The sequence below is a fragment of the Lepidothrix coronata genome, unplaced genomic scaffold (genome assembly GCF_001604755.1).
Source record: "Lepidothrix coronata isolate B3197 unplaced genomic scaffold, Lepidothrix_coronata-1.0 Scaffold130, whole genome shotgun sequence".
Lineage (NCBI taxonomy): Eukaryota > Metazoa > Chordata > Aves > Passeriformes > Pipridae > Lepidothrix > Lepidothrix coronata.
In genome coordinates this window covers 278,779-306,070 of record NW_016690310.1, presented here as the reverse complement: position 1 = coordinate 306,070, position 27,292 = coordinate 278,779, and the positions used below count along the sequence as shown (strand labels likewise).

The 27,292-nt window shown below is 44.7% G+C and overlaps 1 protein-coding gene across 1 annotated transcript in view; it reads right to left on the bottom strand.

The window, feature by feature from the left end:
* Positions 1–6,863: 6,863 nt before the first annotated feature.
* ABTB2 (ankyrin repeat and BTB domain containing 2) overlaps positions 6,864–27,292 on the bottom strand; it is a 114,559-nt gene continuing 94,130 nt past the window's right edge. The window contains exons 4-17 of the mRNA XM_017826782.1: positions 23,941–24,093; positions 20,620–20,785; positions 17,413–17,502; positions 16,889–16,990; positions 15,207–15,303; positions 14,432–14,567; positions 12,706–12,932; positions 11,797–11,975; positions 11,117–11,222; positions 10,897–10,999; positions 10,361–10,451; positions 8,851–8,919; positions 8,340–8,453; positions 6,864–7,061 (exon numbers count right to left, since the gene is read on the bottom strand). Coding sequence (XP_017682271.1) covers positions 6,864–7,061; positions 8,340–8,453; positions 8,851–8,919; positions 10,361–10,451; positions 10,897–10,999; positions 11,117–11,222; positions 11,797–11,975; positions 12,706–12,932; positions 14,432–14,567; positions 15,207–15,303; positions 16,889–16,990; positions 17,413–17,502; positions 20,620–20,785; positions 23,941–24,093 — 1,831 coding nt within the window. The remainder of the gene's footprint in view (positions 7,062–8,339; positions 8,454–8,850; positions 8,920–10,360; positions 10,452–10,896; positions 11,000–11,116; positions 11,223–11,796; positions 11,976–12,705; positions 12,933–14,431; positions 14,568–15,206; positions 15,304–16,888; positions 16,991–17,412; positions 17,503–20,619; positions 20,786–23,940; positions 24,094–27,292) is intronic.

Sequence of the window (27,292 nt, the reverse complement as noted above, 5' to 3'; positions counted from 1 at the left end):
ATGAGTTACTTTAACCCTCACTGTCTCTCCTGCTGCAGAGAAGATTCCTAGAATTAGGGGTTTCCTTGGACACTACCATCTGCTGCTTTCTGATGGAAATTAGCAATTATGCAAATTATCAATTAATTATGCACATTAGGAACAAAATTTTTCTCAGCCAGCGATCTCTAACCCCTGCACCAAAAAAAAAAAAAAAAAGAAACTACCTGCAACATAATGGGGGGAAAAAAAAAAAGAAAGGAAAAAACAACCCCCTCAAAAAAAAAAAAAGTCCAAGCCCCAGTCCAGACTGCAGACAGGAGTGCTGTGAGTTGCTTTTGTTTCTGGGAGAGAGAATTCCTTTGGGAAGCTGCTCTGCCGAGTCTGTGAGTTTCTACAGGTAAAAGCAGAACTAAATAAGAGCTGCCTGACTGATGATGTCAAAGCTGTTTTTTAAGGCTTGGATACCAGCAGGGAGCAGAACTGGTGTTCATGTGTGTTTAAACACTGCTATGAGAACACAAATGGTGAAGTAAATACCTTAAAAAGCCACATTATAAACCCTCTTCATTTCAGCCAACTTAAAATATGAATATATGCATAATAATATGTATATGTAATATGAATCATCTTGTAATGCTGCCATATCAGCTGCAGTGGAGATACCTCTGTGTGCACTTTGGGAGCTCATTCCCAGGGCACCCAGCGGGCTGGAATGTTTCCAGGGTGTTGTAACCAAGGAATGCCTGGCTCCTAAAACTCACCAGTTGAGTCTTAGAGGTTTTTTTTTAGGAGCTGATTTCAGGCAGCAGAATTGGCCCCTCAGGAGGCCCTCTGCCTGCTCTCCCGGATCTGAGGGATCTCTGGACCTTCACGCCGGCACTGAGCTTTTCTTGGAAAGGCCCTCAGATCCCCAGACCATTCTGGGACGCAGGAAAGATCCCCCTGCATTATATAAATCAGGCATTCTTCTGGCTTTCTGCCCATACACCTTGGGTGGGGTATTTGTTATTTTGGATATTAGTTGGGGAGTCTGGACTTAAAAGTTTATTTGGCCCTGGGAACTGGTATTTAGGCTTTTTTCTGTTCTGAGTACTTGAAGTTCCAAAGAAGGAATCTTGAACAAATGACTTTTGGGTTGTATGTTGAAAGCTCGGGAACAAATTGGGACCTCCCTGGAGGGATGGTGCTGTTGATGCCCATTGGGGTTCTGAGGCCCTGAGGATTCCAGCACTCACCAAAAGGATTAGTCAGGAAGATCTTCTGGCTCCCTAGACCTGGAGAGTTCAAAGCAAGATCCCTGGGATTTTATTTAGGCATTCCTGGGAGTATAAAAGGTGTACCTACCCATCATAGAAATGGAGCTCTGTAATGTAATATAATTGGTTTATAAAGGTGGTGATATAACTGTGAAAGAAGTTTATATTGGGATTGAGAAATGACTAGTGATGTGCAATTGGCTATTTTCTATTAAATGTAATTGTAAGAGCTCTTCTCAGAGGAGGCAAAACCACTTTGCTTTCCCTTATAGGACTGACTGAGGCTGTGGATTGCAATGCAGAGCATCTGCAGGCTCCTGGTGCTTGGGGCTGTGGTGTTTGGAGTGCAGGAAACATCCCTGACTGTCTGACCTGGGTGTGGATGTGCATTTCCAGGACTAACTCAGTCTGGGTATCCCACCCACCCAAAGCTTCTGATGAAGCTTGAGGACCAGCAAGTCCCTGAAACTTGAGGGAGAGAAGAAATGAGTTCAGGTAGAAAGATCAGGTAACACATCTTGACTGATAAATCTTTTCCTGGCCAGAGTTGTTACTGTGAGGGGAAAAGCCTTTGCATCCCTGTGGAGCTGAGCTGTCAAACAGCCCAGAGAGGTTTGGTTTCCAAGTGGGAGACAAATCTGGGGCTCACTCCTTGTGTGGTGCCAGCTCTGCTCTGTGCAGCTGAGTGGACAGGAACTGCAGAATAAAGTTCAATCCTACCTTCAAGCAATTCCCAAGGAGCTGATGACGCTTCAGTGAAATCCTGGCCTGGGACAAGGCTGTCCTGCCTGTGGATCGATCCAGGTGAGCGCAGTGCTCTGGGCTGGGAGTGACACTTCCTGCCCTGCTCCCTGTCCCACGCTGGAGCCCCAGGAACTGGGATCAGGGGGCTGGGGTGGCTGCAGCCCCCTCTTGCTCTGGAAGGGAAGCCAAGATGAGCCCAATTCCCAGGGCCTGTGCAGGGGCTCCCTGTGCAACAGCAGTTCAGTGTTTTAGTCCCTGGCTTCTGGTCCTCTGAGGACAATACCTTGGTCTCTCCCTTATTTTTCACACACTCACATCCTGCTCTTTTTGCCCCCCCTTCGGGGCCTGCATTTTGCCAGTGCGATCTTCCCACTTTTCAGTAGACCAGGGATCACTTTCCAAGGTCCCCAGGACATTTCTGGAGCTGACCCATTACTGAGCACAGAGCACAGGACAAAGGAACCACAAAGTTTTTAGCACTTACCACATGGCATTTTGTTTTCCCACAACAACTTGCTCCAGCTCTTCCCATCTCAGAAGATTGTCTTCGTTCAGCCTCCAAGGATTCTGTGAGGAGATTTCACACCCACAAATCAAGATCCCAAACCCAGAGGGCTGCCTGTGGAGGTGGAGCAGTGTTGGCTGCTCCAATGAACTTCCTCCACGGGCCCAACGTAAAAATAATGACATCACTTCATAATCATCGTGGGCTGTACTGTAACAGTGGAAAAGTCCTTTTGCATGTCCAGAGGCAGGAGACTGTCTTGGTACAGGCTGTGAGACCTTAAACTGCACGCTTGTGTGGGGGGCTGTGACTGGGATTCCAGCAGAGAATGAGCCTCCTTACACATAAAAACTCTTCCAGAGACCAGCACTGAAAAGGTTGGAAGCTGCTGCTTCACCCCATGGTGTCAGAAAAAGAGAGAAAACACAAAATGTGTTTCCCAAAATAATGATAAAATTATTCCTTCTGCTTTTAGTGGGACCAGGGATAACTGTGCTATGGAATGACAAAGAATTTCTCCCTCAGACCACCAGAGCTCCCTCCAAAAGCCAAACTGCAGCAGGTCAGGATGGCAGGGCACCTCTGCCTCATCTGTTAGGGACAGCACAGCTCCTGCTGGTCCCAAGGGCTGGGAATGTGGTGGGAGCCAAAAGCATCTTCCCAGGCCAGAGGGTCTTTCCTAAAGCACCACCTCTGGGAAGCCAAGGGTTATGGAAGAAATGGAGTGGTGATTTACAACAAAACCAAGAAGAATAACAACAACAATAATAATATTGGTGAAGAGCAGCAAAGGGAGCAACTATAAGTCCAAGGGAACAGGAGGGATGCTGAGCTTTAAATGGGATTTGGGTGAGGCAGCATCTCCCAGGATTTCTGAAGCATAGCTCCAGCTCTGGAATTACATGATCAGTGCAAAGTCCTCCTGTCCACTCTCTGCATTTGCCTCCTGCTAGTGCTTGGCACCTCAGGCATGTTTTGGGTGAAAGTGCTCCAGTGCTGCTGCCTGAGGGACCAGGAAAATGGGCATTCAACCACTTCCCACAGGGCTGACTCTGAGCTCTGTGCCTTTGGCACCTCAGGCTTCTCAGTAAAACCAGTTTCCATCACTGTGAAAATACACTGAATAAACCCAGCATAGATAAATAACCTTTCTCCAGAAGGACAACCCCAGGGAATACACAACTATTCCTACACCTGGTCAAACACACCAGCAGCCAGTTCTTAGAGAGAGATTCCAGACCCTTGGCTCCCTCCCTGGCTGTAAAACACTTGCAGAAGCTTTGAAGTTCATACACGCATATCAGGATTTGGATACTTGGGCCTTAATTTAAATTCCATTTACACTGAGGAATTGGAAGTGTCCTAAAGGCACCTCCACTCATACTTTCCTTCTAAGCTTCTTTCTCCCACCCATGAATTTTGCTGTTCTTTTGTCAGGAACACTCCACTCTGCTTCTTTAGGCATCTCCATTTGGGAAATACAGTATATGTGGAAAAAGTTTGGAATGCTGCTTCCAACTACACCCTTTTATTTTAAGGCATCTCCAAGGGCTATTGTTTGGGATTTAATTCCTGTGAGGGAAGACTCCCTTGGCTTTAACCCTGCTGCAGGCCATGGAATGTTATCGTATTTTCCCCTAATATTTTGAGGTGCTGCCCTGAATTAGTTGATTTCTGCCTCCCTCCCAATGGTGTTTCCCAGCAGTCCCTCGGCATCTCTTGGGCAATGCAGCTGTCAGAGGTCCCTCGGGACTGTGGGACAGGCAAAAACCCCACAGCAAAGGAGAACCTGGATTTGGGAGATAGAGAATTGAATGGCACCAGTTTGAGCTGTGCCAGTCCAGGGAATGCCAAAGGAAATAATTCCAAGACTCCTCCAGTGGGAGTGCTTTTCCTGGATGTGTGTAAACACAGGCACAGTTTTTTACTATAAAGTGAGTTACTGAGATTTGGGGTTGTTTTCTCAGTTCCCTCTGTAAGTTTTCCCTCTCTCAGCCCCACTGGCCAAACGGGAGGTGCAGCAGCAGCTCCAGGGCTGGAGCTGTTGGATGGGTTTGGGAGCCCAGATTCCCATCCTGGTGCAGAGGTGTCCTGCAGCCTCCTGGGGGGATGTCCCTGCAGCAGCACCCTGGGGAAGGGATGAGACATCTCCTGGCACTGCTGGCGCACAGGAACCCCACTGACTCCCACCTGGGGCACCCATTAATAATCATTAAACTTACTCCAGCAAGGGAAAATGCAAGTTCAACCTATTACTTTAAAAAATGTTTGAGCCTAGAAGGGGGAAATGAATCACTCTTTATCCCTAAAATTAGGTGTATATAAACGAAAACAAATTTAAGATGCTTAAACTGCAACAGCCTTTTCCACTGAAGTGTGTATAAATACATGGGTTTTTTCTCATTGTTAGAAGAGCAGAATAAATAACAGCAACTGTGTATTTTAAAATTACATTGTTAATAAAATCCTGGTACATTTACATAAATGACAACATTAATGTACAATTAACGAAGCATTGTAATATTACAGCAACAAAAGAGGACCTACATATTTGTACAGGTAGCTGGAGCAGCTACTTGAAAATACTTTCCAAGATCAAGCCTTCTGTGGTATTTCTCAGGCAGACTAGTGATAATTTTGAACCCCCTGTATGGCTTTCTGCTAATAAATAGGGTTATTGGAGCTGGTGATGTTCAGAAGCAGATGTGTACCTAAGCACAAAGGGAGTGTGCCCTGACCAACCTGTCAGCTGACTAAGCCTAGACTAAAAATCCTTATCCTTGCATGCAATTTGCCTCTTGTGTAAATCCTTTAGGACTGAGGCTGTGTCAGCTTTTGATGGATTTGTTGGGAGATGCTGTCATTCCTTCTCCTTCCCTGCATCTACCTAAACAGTGTCTATATTGTGCTTTGGAGCTTGGGCCCAGCTGAGCTTCCTTCTTTTCCAGTGTGTTTAATTATAATATTGATTAATTGTTGAGTTTCTAAGAAGGAACAGTTCTCCACTGAAAACTTGGTTTCCTCCACCCATTTAAAATGAATGAAAGGGCCTTGGTGAATGCTTCTGGTGGGTGCAAGCAAAGCTCAGTGGGAATAGCTGGAGGTCTTTTCCTTAAATCTCTTGATGAGAGTAAGGTCTGTGTTTTAACCTTCCTACAGTTGGGATTATTTGAAGTAAAAACACACACAAAAAACCATTGCTTTAGATTCAAAACTGTAGATTGAACTGTCTGCTTTTTCTTCTCCTAAGTCAGCTAGGATGAGGCCTTTTGGATCAGAAACATCTGTGAACAAAGGAAAAATGTGAATCTTGGGCATTTGAGTCGAGGCATCTTGTTTAAGGCTGCAGCCAACCCCCAGGTACCTGCTAGGTGTGCACTGTGCCCAGACCCCCTGAGGTAGTGTATCTGTGGAAACAGCAATCCAGGGATGAGGCTGTGGGAGTGGAGTATAGAGGTCAGAGCTGCTGATTCCAACTAGCTCCAGAAAGAGACCAAACCATGGAGCTCTGTGTTCCTCTTGGGGTCTTGGGGAGACTTTAATTGCTATTTATGCAACCGGGCAGTTTTTAGCATAGCTCCTATTACACCTGAGTCTTCTAGAAAGTGTCTTTTATGCTGTGAGGTCTCACAGATAATGTCCAGAAACAGGTTTTGAAGGTGAAAGCAACTGAGACTATCAGACCTTGACAAGTGAAAGGGCAGACAGTCTTTTTATATCTCCTCAAGATAAAACAAGATTAACAACTAGCACAGTGAAAACACACAACCCCCCGACTCTCCCCTCCCTGCCCCAGCTCGGTTCTTCATATAAGGTTTAAAGAACGAGTAATTTCAGAGTTAATATTAGTTTCTACTCAGCTTTGAACATCCAAAATATCTCTTTCAAGGTGCAAACAGTTTTGAGGGAAAGGTTATGTGAGTCTCTTGCCAGGTACAGACACTGGTGGTGTTACTGAAGTAGTTTGTGGCACTGGCTCATCGGATGGGCAGTGGATCAGAAAACTCCTTCTATGCAGCCTTTTTACATGGAAAACATCTGTTTGTGTGTGAACTAGGTGGTGTGTAGACACTTAAACCTATGTATTAGGCGTCAGGTCTAGGTAAAACTGCCTCTTTCTCTCCAGCCCTGCCTTGTGCTTGTGGAAAGGGCAGCGCTGATCTCTGAGGTTCAGATTCTTCCCTTGCACCCTCAGCCCTTATTTGTGCTGTGCCAGGGGCGTTTCTGTGACAGCAGCAGCACAGAGAAGCCAAGCTCTCCCTCCCTCAGCACCCTGGCCTGGGGGTGGCTGCTGCAGGGGGCTTTCAGCGAGATCCAGGAGGCAAACAGGTCAGCCACAGCTTTCCTGGTGACGAATCCCAATGCCTTGTCCCGCCTCACACCCTGGAGGTGACATACACAGAGTGCAGGCGCCCAGCCAGGGCTGTCTGCAGGTCCCTCAGTGGGTCCAGGCCCTGCACTTTGCTGTTCCTGCTGTAGATGAGCTGTTTGAATGAGTCCTGCTCCAGGAGGGAGCTCATGTGCTTGAGGAAGAAGCCCTCGCAGAAAGAGGCCAGTTCGGGTGCGTTGTGAATCTGAGGGAGAGAGGAAGATTTTTTTAGCCTTGAAGTCCTAAATTACATCCCTGAGTCTCTCTTTCTAATGCTTTTTCCTAAGACAGAAAAAGGACAGTGGGAAAGCACTGAAGGCAGGACCAGTGATGGCTGATAATTTCTCCTGATGCTTTTTGCAGGCACAGGTGTGAGCAGGGAGGCATCCAGGCTTTTTTAATTCCTTCCCCTGCTGGCCTGCTGTTGGCAGAGCCCCTGGCCTGCACTCCAGCCTCCTGCTCTTCAAGGAGCAGAGCAGCTGGCTGATGAAGTGGCCAAGGTACCTGTTTAGCTGTGACACACAACACTGCACTGCCAGATGGTGAGCACAGCTCAGGGCAATCAGGATACGGTTCACAGGATGTGAGCCTTGCTCCTACAAAAAGGAGATGGATGTAGAAGAACAGGGATATTATACTTCTAAACCATACTGGGTGATTTCTGGCTAGGATCTTCCCTTTGCTTCAGAATCAGTCAGGTCAGTAATGAGAACAAAACTCAAGTTCAGCATTAAGAAGCTCTGTGCACATACAGCCTGTTCCTGGGAACTTTGTGCAAATACTATTTTAAGGAAAAGTACTAAAGGCCAGTAGGAAATGTTCTTTTTCCCCTCTCTACCACGGCATACTGTTAAATTTTAGATCCTGAAAGAAACCAACCCAAGTTCCGTGGGAAAAAAACCAGCCCAGTGTGAGAGTCAGGAATTGAAAAGCCTCAGTGTGACACACTGCACACAAAATAAAAAAGTCATGATCAGCTCTCTGTTTCTTTTGCTTAAGGGATTTGATCCTGCAAAATTCCAGGAACAGCAAAGTATTTATGATTTATTGATAACATGGGTTATTTGCTACAGAGGTGAATATCTGCCACACAACTGGGTTTATGTTAATTCTGGAACTGTAAGGAATATATTCCAGCAGTAGGGGTCCTAGGAAAGGGTTTATTTCGTAGCTGCTGTGCTGTGATCAATGGCCCCTGCTGCTCCCAGGATTTGAATCCCTTGGGCTTTGCTGATGTTTGCAGGATCAGCCTGCTCAGACAGCTCTCCCGTCCTCTTCAGGGATCCCCCCTCAATTTCCCACGTGATTGCTTCAGACAGGAAAACACACTGGGGCTGTGCAGGACTTTACAGACTCACTTTATGGTGGGGTAGAGTCACCTGCAGAGAGGTGCCCGCCTGTGCTATTTACTTCCCAACAGGAGCCCGTGGGAAGAATCCTGCTGTTTCATTGGGATTCTTAAACAAGGGGGGTTGGCATTTACCTTTGCATATTTATAGATGTTCACAGAGTTGTCCATGCTGATGGTCTGGGCACAGAGGATCTCACAGTGTCTCTGGAGGCCGTCCAGCTGGAACAGGCTGGCAGCCGACAGCAGCTATGGGGACAAGAGAGAAGCAGCTATTTGAGATCATGAGCCTTGAAAGGCCTAGGGAAGGCAAACAGAACGGATCATTTCCTCTCTGAACAGCCTCTGACTCCCTGTTTTAATGGCCAAGTCCTCATGAAAGAGCAGAAAGGCCACTCAATGCTAAAGTGATTGACAGACACACTTCCCATCATAGCAAAGGCTCCTCACGCAGGAAATGTATTTGTGCTCCTTTCTGTCACAGAAGCACCAAGCAATGACGTTTTGAAACTTTTAAGCTCATTTCCAAGTGTTAAGTACACTCCTGGATTGGATGGGAGCTTGCTGTTAGCTCCCGGAGTTTGCCTTTCAGCTCTGTTTATGCCCCAGTGCACTTGGCAAGACTTAGAAGAAAATGCTCTCTCACCTCTAAGATATCAGTGGTGGGAATTTCCATAGATTCTGTTCCTCCATAGTATAAATACTGCATCAGCATCTGGAATTGGAAGAAGGCCAGGCATGAAGTTATCACTGAAGTCACAAGGGGCTGTTGATGGCTGTGCTCCCCTTCCTGAACAGACGGGAATCGTGTCCTATTCCGGCTCTCGCCTCCATTGGTGGCTTTTTTTTTCCCTAGCGTTGCAAATCTGCTGCTTTCTAACAGTCCTTTCTCTCTGGGGTTCTGAAAAGGGCCCTGCTGAGGATTTTAGGCTGAGGGTGACAGTGTGTCTCTGGGCAACACCGCTGTCCTTGTAAAGCGGTGTCTCAGATCCGGCTTTGTAAAGCCCGGCCGGCTGGTCATGCCCGGAGCTGCCAGCGAGCCCAGCATGTGTGTCCCAGGGACCTCCCAGCCACTTGCCTTCCCTGCTGGGCTTCTAATCATCTTCCAGCCTCCCATCAGGGCCAGAGGAAAAGGCCTAATTGTTTTCAGAAAGAGCGAGAGGCAGCTTTTCTGTTCTTTGATGTGCATGCGCTCACCCCCAGCCCAAACGGTACCATCCTACCAGGGACAGGACTGGATTTGGTGTTGGGAGAGAAGTGTCCTGGGTGCTGTGTAAGCAGGTGTGGGGCCTGCAAGCCATGCTTACCATGTCCCACAGGGGTAGTAACAAACTAAGCTGCTATTTTTAAACGTTTTCTAATTGTATATATTTGTATATATAACAATTACGGGAGAGCAAAGCTGCTTTCCAGTAGAACACTCAGATCTCTGGTGGCTCAGCATCCTCCACTGTAACTGAGATAGCATCTCCTTAACTCATCTGATTATATTTGCCATCAAATTGTTTAACTCTGTGAAGCATTTCACTGTTTCAATTCAATTCCCATCTCCCTGTTCTGTACCTTTCTTCCAAATCTGAAATGCAGGTCTGGAAATCTGGAATACCATAACTATCACATTTCACTGACTTGTTTTTTAACTTCGTTGTGTGTAACCTGCCTTCTCTCCATCATGAATAATCCTCCCGTAGGTCCATTAAATACATAAATGTCATAAAAGCAAAGTATAATTCTCAATTCTGACCCTTTCTTGACAGGAACGCCATTGATTTCTGATCCCCTGATCTGAATGAATATGAAGCCTCGTAATCCACCTGCTATAAATAATTTACTTTTGTTTAGCACAGCATGAAAATGGTGCTGTAAAAAAGTATGAAAATGGTGTCTTAAAAGTATAAAATGACTTCAGTAGAAGGCTATTTTCTCCTGCTTAATGGAAGAGCCTACTAAGAAAATAAGACTACAGACTGGAGGATTCTGTTTTAAGGCTGGTCCTACCTGAGAACTTTGGAAAAAGGATCAGAATACTCCTGAAATTCAGATGTATTGAAAGGAACTCCATTTCTACTTGTAAATTACCTATGATATTACATCTTACCTTCCAAGTAAGTGAGAAGATGATAGAGAATAAAGCAAAAGTAAAATAAGTTACATACCTTGAAAATATTGTATTTCATATCACTGATTTCAACAGTCTTGCTGCCGTGGCTGTCGTGCTCTGTTTTATTGGTCATTAGTGTCTTAAACCTGGAAATTGTTTTAAAAGATTAAGTTTAATTGCTGTGTTAGTGTGTCATATACTCATCAACTACTGACAAGCAGCCAAAGCAAGGGAAAAACAAAGATCCTTGTTCTTGTTTGAAAGTTGAAAATTGAAACATTTCTTTCAATTTAATGGTATTTAGTTAAGGGACAATTTAACCTACAAGTTGCTTGGGTCTGATCCAATCCCACCTTGTAATAGTTGGAAAACCTATTCCTATGCCAATAATAGAGAAAATAACTAATAAATCCAAGTGTACCAGGTCAGTGTACCAGGTGAGTGTGAGATTCCAGGAAAGCTGGAGTGAGTGTAGCTCTCACTGCAAACTCCGAGAGAAGGAAAGGGAACGGGTATGTAAAATCCCAACTACTGCACATATGTTTTAGGGATAATCAGGTTATTTAATTATATCCCTGGTTAGTGACTCACCTGTTAGATGCAGTAACCAGCAGGACTTTGTGTGCATAAAAGAGCTTTCCTTCTACTAAGAAAGTTACGTCAGACATTTCTTTGTTGTTCAGAAAGTGAGGATCTGTCGGGTGAGGGGAAAAAACAGGTGAATATTTTTTTTTAAACTGTGCATGTTTTTAAAAAATAAAAAAACACAACCACAACCACAAGAACTTCCCTGTGTAGGTGAGCACCTTACCTAGGCGAGCTGGCAGCATCTTCCGGATTTCAGGAATGCTGGGGATCGGGCTGCTCCCATAGCAGTGAGTGAAGATGGACGCAAGCTGCTGGTTGATGGAATCATTCTGTGAGGGGCATGGAACAGGTATTATCACTCTGTTTGGAGCAGGTTTCAAATGTGCTGTAACAGTTCACTTGAGGCTTAGAGCAACTGCATAACAACAGGAATAACCTCCCCACAGAGGGACAAGGATCTGAGCAAGTGTGTTCTGACAGAATTCTCAGCAACAGAGAACAGCCCGTCAGCAAAAGCTCATGCCCTTCTCTGGAACAGATGAGCCCACAAGTGTGTCCTCAGCAAGGTCTGATTTACACTTAGCTCATGGTCAGATCCATTTGGTTCCCAGTCTGCAGTTGGTTTTAGTCAGCCAGTTACATCTTTTGCTTTTAATTTAAAGGAGAGTTACAACGCATGTTGTAGTGACCAATTATGGAGGTATCAAGAGCTGGATCTGCTCCTCAGCTTCCCCCTGTCTGTGCATTTCAGGACTGCTTTGGGGGCTGTAAATGCATTTAGATAAATGCTATCAGGGCCATTTCCATACCATAACTCCTTAGGGACTTTGCACTTGTTCTTGTGCACAACCTCGTACAACAACAAAAACACTGATTTTCACACTGTCACAAACTAATACTTACTTTGCTGGTTTTGAGGATATCAAACATGAGCTGCAAGCCTTCATTAACCAGTTCTTCATTGTAATCCTCCTCTTTAATAGTGACAAACTCCCTGAGGAGGGTCTGTACTACGGAGTAACGGGACTGGTAGAAGGTTGTCCGCAGGGATTCGATCCACACGTGGAGTTTCCAGGGAACCCCTGCAGCCACAGAAAAGGAACAGTGAAAGATGATTTCCTGAAGTACCTGTGAGTAATTGTCCTGCTGCTATTACTAACACTTGGCAGCACTGGAGTAGACCATTACATACAAGCCAACAGCACAAACATTTTTGTTTGATATTGAAGGTGACTGAACTGGGTCATTGACAAATTGAGTTATCTACACAAGCAAAGGATTGGTACCAGGATCATAAATTGGAGCTTTATGCTGATTGTTAAGGACCACAGACTCCCTGTTTTGTTCTGAGCTTCATGATTAGTCAGAGCCACAAAATAAATTTGAATTGAACTTGTAAGAATACATAACCCTACGCAAACATGGTGTGAGGGGTCTTTTCTCCTGGTTACCTGTAATACACAAGCTTTAAAACTTCTCTTTCCTACCTTTACATCAGGTTTGTTCTTTCACCTTTAACCATTTAATCTCTGATTTTATTTATGGTTTTGAGACCAGCCTGAATTTTAGGTGTGAGTATCTGACAAAGGGATACGTCCCTTTGTTTTGATATGTGGGAACAGAGAATCCAGCCAAGAGTGAGGGACATCTCACATCAGGAATTTGTGAAGAGCCTTAAAGACTTCTTTAATTTAAATTACACAGCCTGGGATAGCTTTGCAGTTGGAGTTAGTGCTCCTGCAAGTGGAAGGGGCAGAGGAAAAAGCTTTTTATGCCTTAAATTTGCACAATGGTTTAAAAGGAAGAGCTTACCCAGTGCCCTGAGCTCCATGGTGATGTCCACGTAGCCATGCTCAGCACTGTAGTACATGGCCTCCTGCAGAGCCTTCATCCTTGTCTTGCAGAGCTTGACCTGGCCCTCACTGGAGCTTCCCTGGCTGGAGGTGTCACTCTCCACCCCCTCAGCCAAAATCTCCTCCAGGGAGAGAACATCTCCCTTCACTTGCTGGGGCTGGGTCAGGAGCTTGCGCAGGACGTTCCTGAAGAGAAGGAGGAAGAGATTTTACTTATTAATAAGTGAAGTATCAATTCACACAGGACTGTGGTGATTTAGCTGTGGGGATTTGGCTTAGTAGATAATTTCCTTCCCAAAGACAGACAGCAGGCACTATGGAACACCATTTAAACAACTTGTCTTTCCTTACCCCACATCCTCATGCCCTGTTTGTGCACATGGGCTATTACCCCTCATACGGTGGGTTTGTTTGGAATTTCACACAGCAGTTGCAAGAGAGAGACTTTCTTGTTTGTGTCCAGCCACTTTGGGAAGTTTGCATCATTGGTGTCCCTCAGCCAGCTGGAACCATCTGCTCTAGACATTCCCAATCCCAGCAAGGCCACCCAGCGCTCGGCTGTGCTGCTGCATTGCCACTAGCTGGTGCTCTCCTTGCACCCACACCACTCCCTGTGGCTAAATCCAGTTAATTTGGGTCTTTAGGATGGGAGAACAAACCTTGAATTTCAGTTTGCACGGTCAGAAAATGGTGGGAGGGGAACAGTGTTTGTGTAGTTTTACACTGTAAATAACTGCATTAGGCCGTTCCAGCTTTGCAGAGTTTGGGCCTCATTTGATCTTGGAATACTTTTCTGGGTGTATCCAGATGTGAGATGTACCTGGAGGTGCAGTTTTGTCACTGTAAAGCTCAGCTGGGTTCAAGGGAGCTGTTATTTAACATGCCATGTTGTACAACCCTGTGGGTTTCTCTCAGCCCATCTCCAGGGTTGTTCCAGGGCTGTTTTAATTGGCTTGTTACACTAACATTTTTCCCTGGGAACAGAAGGATTTCTGGACGAGTTTGAGAGTAATGACCTAGTTCTAAATAACTACCCTGCAAACAGGGTTGGAAAGCCCAGGCTGGCTGCTCAGCATCATAATGACTCATCTCTTGGTTGGCCATCCAAAAACCAGAGGTGCAGTCAACCAGATTCTGTTGCAGATTATTTTTGCCACCTTAACAAGATTAGATTCCGTCTCAGAACATGACCCAGGATCTCATAACCTCAATCTCATAACCTACCCTTAGGTGGAACTCAGTCTGCTCACACAGGCCCTAGAACCAGCTCCTGCTCACTCCTAGTGCCGCAGAGCCAGACCAGCAAGTGACAGACTAAGAAAAAGCAAAGATCTCTGTTGTATTTTGTGCTTTTGACTAAAATATAATACCTTTCTTTTATGAAAATTATAGTTGCTGAATAATGAAGTCTTGCATCAATTTTTTCTCAAAGGGATGGAAAAAAGAGCAACAAGCAATTTAAAAATCATGCCTAAAAGGCATCAGAATACATTGAGAAACTGTGGTTTCTCACCTCTAAAAATGGTTATCAGGAGTGTCCTAACACCATCTTCTGAGCCACACACCCTGCGATTTGGGTCACAAAGTCATATATACCCATATATATGGGTATATATATACACCATAGTGCAAAATACCCATAGTGCAAAAACCCCACCCTGTTCTGAACATAAACAGAGCCTTACCTGTGCCCGTGTGCTGCTGAGTGGCTGAAGCAATTCATGTCTTCGTGGAGAGATGAGGACATTCCATTGACTTCCAGCATGCTCAGGAGGGGATCTGCACCTCTGCTTAGCAGCAAACTGACCAACTCGTAATTTCCTGGGGAAAAATGGACAGAAACATTATGATGGTTCCTCTCTGGAAGCATAAAAATAGGAGTGGTAACAGGCAGGGCTCCTTTCTCTATCCTCATTAGATGGAGGAGTGAGTGGCAGGAGACCCAGCACAGTGAGTATCAATATCCCTTCAATAAATGTTGGAGCAGAGCAAACCAGAGAGACTCATCATAAAAGCACAAAAATGAAGCGGAAAGAAATCAAGGGAAAAAAAGTAAAACCAGTTAGAGGTGAAAAGTACTGAAAAACAACAACTAGCACAGACTTGTTCCCAGAATGCCCAACTCCTGACAGCCCTCTAGAAGAAATGCACAATTTTACTTGTACTTAATAAACTAATAAAACAAATTTCTTTACATAACAGTGATTTTTCCCCAGGCTGGATTTAAACTTGTTAATTTTTTTGCATCTGGATCTTACTTAGATCCATGACATGCCTGGACTAGGCAGGGCTGGTTCATGTTTCTTGACAGTGCTTTACAAAGGAGTTGGTGCCATCACCTTTGCTGTGGTGGCCTCTGGGAGGAGGCAAGTGTGGGACTAATCGCAAAAGCAGATAATCAGGGCCCACCAGGCTTGTGGAAGCAAGAAATGGAGCATGCTGGGGTCACAAGGAGCTCACCTGCAGCCGAGGCCAGCTGTAGGGGCGTCTCGGCGTAGTTGTCCTCTCCAGTGTTCACAGCAGAGCCCTCAACATGGGCACCAGCATCCAAGAGCAGCTGCAACAGGCACATGGAAGACAGGGAGGTGGGAAAAGAGCAATTCAGAGGGGCAAAACAGAAGGGGCTGTGTGTTAGGAAGGAAAACCAGTGGATTCACACTGAGGAGGGCACACACACAAAGGGCCCGCACACAAAGGCTACGGCAAAGTATTAGTTACGAAGCAAATTTCTCTTGCATTTCCTCACTCATTCCTCACCATGAATGGCAATTTACAGCTTTCTGTAAATTTTCTTTCGTTCACTGTGCTTTCAATATTTGAGTTTATTCTGGAAAGGGGCTCAGCTGGCAGCCTGGAGAACATCACCACCTATTTTTTATCTCCTTTATGGACGTGCCTTTGCAATTGTAATTTCCCAACTCCAAAGAGCTCTGCGATCAGAGCTTCTCTTGAGCACAGGAAGTCCATCTTACTTAGCTTCATGCTGTGTGCAGGAAGCGGGGTTCCTCCAGAGAATTAGCCCTGGAGCTGGTCATGGCTCTCGATCTGTTGCCCTGTGGAGCCTGCTGAAAAAGGAGCTCTGGCAGCTGCAGTGATTTGTCACACAGAACCTGCTTTCATTGAACCATTGAGCTGCCTGTGAGGGAAGAACCCCCTCCCAGATGAAGGGGACAAGGTTACAAGGTGATGGGGATGTTTTATGGCCAGGTGGGGCTGGCAGATGGCACAGGGGGTGGGACAGGGCAGGGAGGACCAGCCTTGTCCATGTGTATCCACCAGGATATTCTAATTGTGGGTAGTGCAGTCCAGCAGGAGCTTTGATATACTTGGCTTCATGTCCTGGGAGAATCAAACTCATATCTTACATGTAAATTAAGGCTGCCCAGGCAATTTGCCAGGTGGAATCTAATCTTTATAATTATTTACAAATGTACACAAATGATGAGTGTGTGCAGCCTCCATTTACTTATATCTTTTTTTCTTTCCCTTTGAGCAGAAGGTAAATTAAATTCATCAGCAATTGACTGCTGTGATCAGTTTGTAATTCCTATGGAAGTCTGTGTAGGATTTCCAGGACTCCACTCCATTTTGCTGCCCCTTAATTCCACAGAAAAGGGAGCAGGGAGGATGTGCAGGCTCAAATCCCATGACAGTGTAAGTCTTATTCATGCAATTTTCAAGGATTATAGAGAAAGTTACAGATGATTTGCTTCAATTAGAGCAGAAATCAGCACACACAGACAGAATTTTTGCACATGTAAATTTATAAACCAATCAATATCTACTGTCAGAAAGCTCCTGATCAAGCAGTCAAGCTGTAACCACTCCACATGAAGCACTACTTTGTCTAATACTAAAGAAATGATTGTGCAACATTGTTCTTGAAGCAGTAAGCCTTGGATCAATACTGAAACCAAAGAAAAATAAGGAAACACACTGTGTTTTGTTAGGAATTCTATCATCAATTTTCCTTCTCCTCATTTCCAAACATGCCATTTTTCGCTGGATTTTTAGGAGGCTCCCACCAAACTGCAGGTGGAGCCTGGGCCAGATCTGTGCTCAGGAAGGCTGAGAGTCAGGGTCACAGTGCTGCACTTCAGCCCCTCCATGCCTCCTGGAAGGATTCTCAACCAGAATCTTACCTGGACCACGGAGATGTGCCCATGTAGCACAGCAAAGGTGAGGGCAGTCCAGTGCCGGCTGTCAGGATGCACCGAGGGGTATCGTGGAGAGGTACTGGGAACCTGGCAGAAGGGAACCAGGCAGTCATTCCCCACTCTGTCTGTCTGCCACCATCTCTAGACTTGTACAGACCTGGCTTTTTCCTTTGTAAGTGACTTAGGCCACTTAGAGAACACTGCTACCATCAGTCCCCTGAGCCTTTTTAATGGGCTTACTGGTTTCTCCTCATGGCAGCTCCTTCCCCTCCCCCCACCCCCATGCCTATTAGACTTCCAATGCCAATCATAATTGTAGTCACTAAATTCTCCAAGACGTTTGGAAGGTTTTCTCCCCCCTCCAAAATCCCTGAAGACATGGTTTCTGAAAGAAATTCCTTGCTTGAAGCTTCCAGATCTGAAGCCTTTAGTTTCTAGAAGGAATTTCATAGCTGCTCCTATTAGTTTACAGATGAATAATTATGGGGAGAAGGTCCTCTGTTACTCACTGGTATATCTAAATTTGCTCCAGCATCTATAAGCATTTGGACCATGGCTTCATCTCCAGCAGCACAGGCGTACATGAGGGGCGTCATACCCTTCAGAAAGAAAAAGACAAGAAAAATCAAGTTATCTTTCTATATCTATCAACACTGACACTGTCACGGACACAGGGAGTTTGAATCTTGTGTGTAGGGACAGCAAAACACATGTTTTTAAAACAGTTTTCTATGCAGAGTGGGAACAACATACTGGTATTAGAAAGTGAGGTGGACAAAGCACCAGGGGACAAGGCTGCAAGAATACAAAAGGCATCACTGAAAATCCTTGCTGTGTATTGTCCACAATTCTCGAGGTTTCTCAAGGCTGCCAACAAAGAAACAGCATTTCTTGGCTCATTTGTAGCCAAATGAACTGAAAGCAGAACGCAACACAAAAATACAGAAGATGAATTTATTTGGCAACTTCTCCCCATTGCTAAAATCCTATTTGCCCCAATATTTCAGAATTTCAATCCCATAAATCTCTCTCTCTCTACTTAACCAGCAAACCATGACGGCTCAGAGATGAATTATGAGAGAAATGAGCCTTACTTATGGAGTTCATTCCAGAAGTAGCCAAGGACGGAAAGGAAATGGCCTAGTAAAATCCATTCCTGCTCAAATCCTATGACTTTCCCGCCCCCCCCCCCTTAATTATTGCAGGCATTTTAATTTTTCACAGGCAGCATCTCTGTTGCTTGGTGTGTAACAATAATACAGCTTCATCTTTACTGGGACCTGTATTGTAAAACAGAATTACATCTCTCACATAGGAGTTCTACTCCTGAATTTGCAAGGCATCTTTTCCAAGCAGGCACAGTTCCAAGCTTCCTGCTTTGAGGTAGCTACATGTACAAGTCTTTATAAAAAAATCTTCACAAAGGTATATCTGGGTGAGGGGGTTTGGGAGGATCCCCTCTCATTAGAGATAAGTAAACTGAGAATTTAAAACTCAGGTCTGCAGGTACAAGCCCATATTTACTGCCCCGGTCAGGGTTCTAAAATTATAGACTTACCTTTTCCTTTTTTTAAATTTTTAGTATTAGTTTTGCATTCCCTGCTTGTTCCTCAGTATGCAAAGGGAAGGAGAGTGTTTTCCTAAAAATCTCAAATCCCAGAGTGCTGCTCAGTCCCCAGTAGAAGGCAATAACAGGGTCCTGCTCCAAATTTGAGTTTCTGAGCACATGTTCTGAGTTCTTTCCAAAAATCTCCACACTCATAGATGGAGAATTGGGTCTGAACATGCTCACACTCTGGGAATGGTCAAAATTCAAACCTGAATCTAAAGCCTTCATGTTAAATTAGTCCAGCAGTCCTGTCTAAAGCTTTTGCTGCACATGGCAGGTGAGAGATGGTCACACCTGTCTGTGAGGCCTTGCAGGTGCTACCAACTGTGCAACCTGTTAAGGAGATGCATCCTGACCAAAAGAACCCAAATATATGAGCTTATACACTCTATCTTATGACAGGACCTGTTTTATCTTGTCAGTTTTCCCAAGGCTGGGCATCTGCCTTTGACTTATTCCTTTCCAGGAAGGGCAAAACAAACTGGTGGCAAAATTCAGCTTTGGTTTCATACTCCAGCTGTGGCAGAGCTCGCTCCTAGAACTTGGATTTCACTCTGTCTGGGGTTGGCAGTGCCATGAAGGATCAAGTGGAGAATTTCCAAGCAACAATGTCTCCAGAGGGGGCCTGTCCTGCCCTCCTTGGCTGGTGTCAAAACACTCTTTGTGTGGCAAAGATGACAGAGCTGCCCCGCTCACAGTAGGGCTGGTGAGAGGATCCCATCAATAGGATGGCAATGAGACCATCAATCAGTGACAGCAGAAACTCTTCCAACTTCCAAGGAGCTGTTTACAAGGGTCTCCACACATACAAAAGCCAGACAGCTCCCAGTTTTCTGGCTGAATAAGAGGTAGGAAACACCCCCCAGCGAGAAGTGACAGCCTTGGCACCACTGTCTGTGGTGCTGGGATAGTAAGGTTCACACAGCAAAATAATCTCTGAGAGAGCAAAAGGGCTACAGAAACAGGAACTGCAAAATTTATTTTAAAAAATTTAATACAGCAAGTGGAAAACCTTCATAATGTAAATCTGCCACCTTTGTCACTTTGACAGAGTGAATATAAGGCGCACCTATGAGGGGATACACACCTTTGTGACCAAAAAGCTTGTGGTATTGGGTATGTAAATAAGGCAACTACATACCTAGATATATTTCTGCTCTATTTGTCTATACATCCACACTTCCTCTAAAACTGCAGAATGGTGGGAAGTACCAGAAAAGATGTGCCAGGTTCAGAATTCAGCAGTAAAATGCTGTCTGTAAGAAAATGTCTCTACCTGAACATAAACCCTTCCCACTGCTCAATATCCTCTTGTTTCAGAGACATGACAGCTCATTCTCCTTGCTGTGACAGCTGTAACGAGTGTTTATTTGGGGGAAGTGGTTTTTTTTTCCTTTTTAAATTAAAAGCTAATTCTATGCACTGAATGATCCCCCAGAGGACAGACTCTGCTGTTACTTGATGGGACTGACAGCATGAGCAGAAGCAGCCAGAGATTCCCAGGACTACCAAATCCCTATGGTTCAATGGAGCAGAGAACAGGTAAAAATGAATAAACAGACACATCAGCACGATGGACTTTGAGCAAATCTAGTACTGACTGATGACACCACTGGGGTTCTCAGTGCTGTTTCTTGTATTCCAAACTGTTCCGAGCCTGAAAACCATCAGACAGCAACACCTTTTGGTCACTCATCACTGCCCCAGGCTGGATTTGGGCTGTTGAAGCAGAAGAGAGTGTCAGTGGCAAAACCCACTTTGTCTTGACATCAGACTTTCCATTCACTGCCTGCATATTAACCTGTCTGCCCTCAGTGCCTGAGACAGCCCATCCAAGGAACAGACCTACATTCCAGCTGATAAACGATTAATTCCAGCCTCTGATGGGTATTTTTGGAGGGGTGGCATGAGAATGAGGGGGGGGAATTTGAGGGGTTATTTTTTTATGTTTTCAGACTGCACTTTCAGACTAAAACATGAGGTAGAATTAGAAAAATCCTTGGAGAGGCAGCAAACACGACCTGGTGTATTGATTTGCCACATGGAAAGGAACATGGAAGTTGTTCATGCAGAGAATTTGTGGGTGTGTTTGTCTTCTGTGACATACCTGGTCATCCATGGTGTTAACCCCATCGGGTCCCAGTGCATCGATTGCTTGGTTGATCAGATCTGTCCTCCCGCAGTTCAGCATCCGGAAACCCAGATCCTGCTGGAATTTTTCAGTAGCAGCTTTAGCATCCAGTCTCCGGAAGGAACTAAAGCAGCATTCAGGTCTGTGGAAGACAAAATCATTCCTGGATGGTGCCCAAACCATGACAGGCACTGAGCAACCAGGGTTACTGCAGCAGGACTGAGGTTACTGTACTGTGCAAACCTGCAACAACCAGGTCTCCTTAGTCCTACTTCTCAAAAACCCCTGTATTGTTTTAAATAATTATCTATATATTTTTTAAATATCATATTTGTATTTTTCTGCCTGTTATGGTCCATCGAACATACATAAAACATATTGCAAGGAGGAGAAAGAGGTGGAAAGTGTGTTTATTATACCAGTATCATTCTAGGATGAAATAATTTTGCTGCCTGCTTACCGGACTAGCTGTTATTTTGAAATAAAAGACATTTCTGAAAGAAAATAGATATCCCTTAGTCTTTAATGGGGGAAAAAAAATTTAAAAAAAATGAAATAAAAATGAAATTTAGACAGCGGAACACTCTCAACTCTTTTCCAACGAGAAAAGTGTGTTAACATTTCTACAAGGCTCTCCTAACTCCTTATCCTTCAGATGAGTTCAAACAACCTTTATCTCATCTGCATGGAGCCCAGGGATTACTGTAAAACCCTCTGGTTGTCTGCTCACAGACTCCTGAATCCAAACCTGGAAGTGTATCTCCTTCACTGAAGAAGCACTTTCGAACTGGAGTTTTCCTATCTCAGCTGGGCACTGATATGGTCAGGCCTTTGATGTTATTTTGGGGTGATGCCTCCACCACCCGCCTGGTTTCCAGCACAGCCTCTTGTGCAAGCTTTCAGTGAGTGAGATATCACCCTGCCAAGTTCCTCTGATAAATGAGATGCTTCCAGCACAGCTAAACCTCTTCTGGAAACTCTGGATGGCCTTGCCAGAGAAACAAAACACTCATCACTTCACATAGAAGATGCAGGATGAATCTTATTCACATTTTAGTTCAGCTGGTCATTTTTTTTCTGAGCTTGCATGGCTGGTGGATGACAAATGGTGAGCAGAAGCTGTGAGCAACGTGCTGAGCAGGCAAAGATCCCCCCGCAGCCTGGGGACTGGTCACCCTTGTACTAGAGCAACCAGCATCTCACCACAGCTGCTCTGAGAAAGGAACTGCAGCAGGGCACAATTTGGGGCAGAGTCAGCAGGGAACGGAGCCACTGGTTCTTTGGAGATACAGCTGCAGTAAAACGTGCCTCTGTGGCAGCTGAGCTTTTGAAGGCAAGATCACTGAACTACTCAGATACTAGATCAGGACACAGCACAGAGCAGAAGAGGACAGTGGGGTAAAAGGCCTAATATGCTGGACATATATAAGTCTTACAGCTGGGCTTTAATAACCCTGTTCTACTAAGGTGGTTGGTACAGTATCACGGTGCTACAATATTATGACTTTGTATAATAGTAAGAAGAAAGAGAAAAAGAAGAACTCTGTGAAAAAAGTGAAATAAAAGGACACCTCTTGAAATCCAGTGAACCTCAGAAAATAAGAGTTTTTGAAGGGATGGCACTTCACATATTTTTCCTGTTTTGCCAACAGGCATAATTCCACCCAGAGCTATTGTCAGGAGGAAGAACACTCACTGACAAGCCCTGCAGAGCCACCAGAGAAACAGAACAGAGGTGTCAGGGACCCCGGAAAAAAAGGGGGCTGTAGTTCTCAGTGTAGAGCTGCCAAGAGGCCAGCTGAGGCACAAGAATTTGAAGTTATAATGCGTGAGCTTTGCTGCTGGGGACCCACAGGCTCAGGCATGCAGAAGTTCCTGTTGTTCTAGAGCTGGACAGTGTGATTTTCTCTGATGGATGCAAAGGAATTTTTTTGTTTTAGAATGTGATAAAAAATCCTACAAGAGCTGGGGGGGAGAGCTCACTGCTCGCTGCTGAGCAGCAGCTGTAACCACAGCAGGATTTCCATGTGTGAGTTGTTATCCTGTGGAGAAGAGAGGGAAACCCTTGCACGCTTCCCAGAGTGAAGGCTGTGCTCCTGCAGCTGCCCAGAGAGCAGCTCCTGTGTCCAGGGAAGGGACTGAAGAACTGGAGGTGGGCTGGGAGGAATGAGGAAGGCAGAGCTGGGGATGGGATAGGGCTGAGGTGTCCTAGTTTGGGAAGGGATATTTTCAGAACAGAGCAGGAACCTGGTGTGCTCTTTGCCTTCCATAAGCAGTAACTACTACTGGAACTACTGGAAACAAGTGGGTTAAACAACTACTAGAATTAGTGGTAGTAAGTGATTTAAACTACTACTAGAATTACTGGAAACAAGTGATTTAAATTTGCTCTGCAGTGAGGAAAAATAATAATAAAAACATTGTGTGCTAATAATATTAACCTCCCCAACACTTATATTTAAGTAAGTGGAAGGGAAATACAGCTCTCTGAAATCTAACATTTCCCCATTTAGATTCTCATTTAACCAATAACAGGTGAGTGCTGAGGATGTTTACAAATAAATCATCTGGCAAACATAAAACAAGAGCATCCTATTAGAAGGCTTCATCCACTGAGACTCAAACAGTTGTTGTGGAGGACTGTGGCGGAGAATAGATATTAGAGGTCTGAATTTTAGGTTATACTAATTATACGCTGTTTTTCTGCACAACTTCTCTTTCAGGGATGTCAACATACCCTACCTGGTGCATCACCACTGCAAGGAACATCATTATTATTATTTAATAAACAGTCTTTTAGCCTGTGCTTCATGAGGAAAAGGAAGTTTCAATTTGCCTACAGTCACGCAGCAAGCCAGGGATAAATCAATCAATCAATCAATCAATCAATCAATCAGTTCTAAGATTTCCTTTCCCTCTAAATGTGCTGGATACAAAAGACTGCTTTAAAGGGTGATATAAATGGCACTGGGAATGACGGATTCCTCTCTCTTTTTTCTGTTAGTTTAAATCTTTCATTCAAGGTATCCTAAAAAGCAAAGAATAATCTTGTAATTAAGGCATAAAAAAATCCCCCAAATCTTTGTTTTTCAGTCATTCTCTGTCTCATTCTTACTTTTGGCAAGACAAAAATCTCTGCTGAGTTTGGCCAAAGCTTCTTTACCTCTTGGAGTACCTAAAGGTTCAACAGGTGTCACCTGTGGAGTATTGTGAGCTCTGGCTCACGTGAAATGCAGTAAGAAGAATATTATGAGTCATACAATTACTGTAGGTGCTTATAAAGCTTAGGCCACGTACTTGAGCTGCCTGGGCTCGCAGTCCAGCCCAGGTAGGAGCAGCCTGGCTGTCTGCCTGATGTCATCACTGTCCACGGTCAGGCTGCGCCGGTGCTCGGCGTAGGTGATGGCCACTCTCATCCACTCCATCAGCGGGGGCAGGAGCATGAAGGGGCTGTGAAAATGAGAAAAAGCCCATCATTTAACACTGCCTTATGCAGAAGAATGCTTCATTGCTTGCAGGTTGGAGGCTGGCATGGGTAAAACCCACCTGTGGAGGCAAACTGTGCTCAGAGAGACTGGCAGGTCACAGCAGGGGGAAGGAGGTGGAACTGCTCAGCCTTGGTCATCTGAGCAGCTTCTTACCAAAAATAGGGCCATGCTGGTCTCATTTTGTACTGAGCCTGAACAGAAGGGACCTCCTTCTGCTGTTCTTAGCTACAGGTCAGGCCCCTCCAGTGCTTTGCTTTGAATCAGAGGGGTTCTCACCTCAGCATGCAGCTTATATAACAATTGTGTCCGTTCTAAATAATCCATACGTACAAGCTGCTCCACCACCAGAAACATGAAAAATATCCTTGATGGTTTGAAACTTCAGTTAAGCCAGGCTAATTCAGTCCTACCTCCATTAAGCTTTACATTACCATTATCTAATAGCTTTTCACATCCTACATTTCTCAGGACTCCATTTTTGCCCACCTGACCCTCTAGAGCACAGCAAAACTGGTGGAGCAGGGAGGTTTGACTCCATGTGAAGGGTTTCAAGGCAATAAAGGGATATAAATAAGGTAATAACAATAGCACTGGTGATGAGCCCCCCTCATTCCCACAAGAAGAATGAGCACAATACTGAGACTACACATTAATATATAGGTACCATAATACTCATACACAACATATCTCATCCACCCTCTCAATAAACAGCCAGACCGATCTATTATTTGCTTGATTTTTCCCCAAGGATACCTGCCATCCCAGTGGAAGGCTTGGAAGTGCCAGCTCTCCCATTTCCAGTAATGACCTTATTAACAGTGTGAAAACAAAAAAGGCTTTTCCATTTAAGCATTCAAAAGAAAATAGGGGAGAAAGTACCGATTTCTTTACAAAGTTCAGAGAGAAAAAAGATACAGATGAGGAAATATGAACTGATTTGGGCATTAATGAAAGCAGCTGAAGCCATGAAAGGCATTTTCAAAGCTCTGTGTGTGTACATGTGCACTCTCGTGTGAGAGCAGTAAGAGTGAGCAGCACCGATCCCGTTAGAAATCCATAATGGGATTTGCAAGCAGAACTCCCTTTGTTATGACTTTGAACACCCTTGAGGGTGGAGTAACTCCACTCTGTAAAATATGTGCTCTTTCCGTTTTACCAGTTTCAATGTGCACCCTAAAATGCTGCCATTGTCACTTTGCAAGCACATCCACTGTTTTTCCCCTCTTCTTCTGTTCTTCTGAGTGGAGAAGCAGCATCTACAAAATCAGAGGTGTTTTAAGCACCTGATCCACCCTGGATTGCCAAGACAAAGGTGTTTTTAACAGGACTGTTGTTACCCGTCTATTTGATGTCAAAGAATGAGACTATCAGGGTTGCTACATTTATCACTTTGAAAATCACCCAGTAGCTCGTCTGAAAAGAATGGGATGGGATGAATCACTTCAGCCCAGCCAATTCAGAGCTGAATGACTTCCCTAAGGGAAGAGCAGCAATTGTCAATAGGCATTTGGGAGCTGCCTTTCAACAGCCTATTCCAGAGAACGTGGATCCTTATCAGGCCTGCAAATGAGGCATTTACACTTTTTAAATTCAGGTCCTTAAGGGAGGAGCCAAAACTAATTATTTGTACTTTCTGTGTACTCCGAGAGTCCCTAGTATGGGACTCAAGCTCTGTAGAGGACAGAGAGGTAGGCAAGGGAGGCTAAAAGCACCAGAATTAAATACAGAATTAAATTACAGTTAGATGGGGTGAAAAGCTCAGGAGCACTGGAAAAGCTCATCTTCCAAGCAATTATATCTGCCACTTTTTATGCTAGATAAAGATTTAGGCCACATCCCAGCTTCCCTGACACTCCCAGTGATGGGAACACTGCTGGACAGAGAACCATGTGGATCCAGCCCTCATCATACCTTGGGAACTGTTACTCATGGCACTGGTCAGCCAACAGCAAATACCACGCAGTCTGCACCAGAAATAACACCTAAATTTCCATTCTGTAAAAAAATCCACATGTGCCAGGGTTATAAATGGCTTCCAAACAAGCCATTTGAATGTGGAAAAACCTGCTTGGGGAGGAATGGGAAAGAAAAAGGATTTTTTTTTTTGTTTCTTTTTTTAATCTCAACAGATTTTTCCAAAGGCTTTAAAAGTGACAGCTCAGACTGCCTGGTTACCCTTTGTCCAAAGGGAAACAGGCTTTGGATTGCAAAAGGCAGCGTCAGGAAGGATGTTCTCCTCATAATGCTCTTCTGATTTTCCAAACCCCACCACTGGTATTGCTGTGCAAGTTGGATAATTCATTCTTTATTATCCATTATTCTATCAGGGGTGACAATAATGACTCCAATTGCTATTTTGCTGTAAAAACTTTACTTTTCTCCCAAATTTCTAGCTTGAGGATGGGCTTTCTATTCCTCCCTCCACCCTTTTATCCGGCTATTTCCTTTCTCCATACTATAGGAACAGCTTTATCTTTGCTCACTGACACTCCACCAGCTAAGCAGCATTATCACAGGATCGAAGCAGAAAGAAGAAATACTGGATAAAACACCCACACTGGGTCACATTGCACTAAGAAAATAAATGCAATTATTCATTTTTTAGAAAATAAAACACAATTCTCATCCCTGTGGCCCTTAACCTGGGCATCCATCTGCCTCCAGGGAATCACTGATCATTTCACAGTCTGAAAAACACTGCAGGAGGGGAAGGGGAAAAACCTTCATGGAAAATTAACTGGGAGATGCTGCAAGCTAAAGAATTCATTTCTGTCTCTGCGTTCCTGTCTGTGCCACATTCTGCAAAGTGCCATTTTCCTCTGGTCTTTCTGACATTTAGAAGCATTTGGCAGCTCATTAAATTCCACACATGAAGTGATCCAAGCCTTGGGAAACTGTCATATTCCAGCAGCAGCTCACTGGGGACACAGACTCTGTGATGTCTGTTACTGTCATGTGCTGTCAATATTCCATCCATAGATTCTTTGAAATTCTCTCCATTTAGAACTGGACAGCCACTCCATTCCCAAGGGGATCAGGCCGGAGCTGGGTGAGATGTGCTCTGAGAAAGGCTGGACTTCACTGTGGGCTTTTCCCCCTCATTTGAACTAAACCACATTGTTTTATTAGACATAACCAAGGAGGCCAAGCAGCACTTGGCA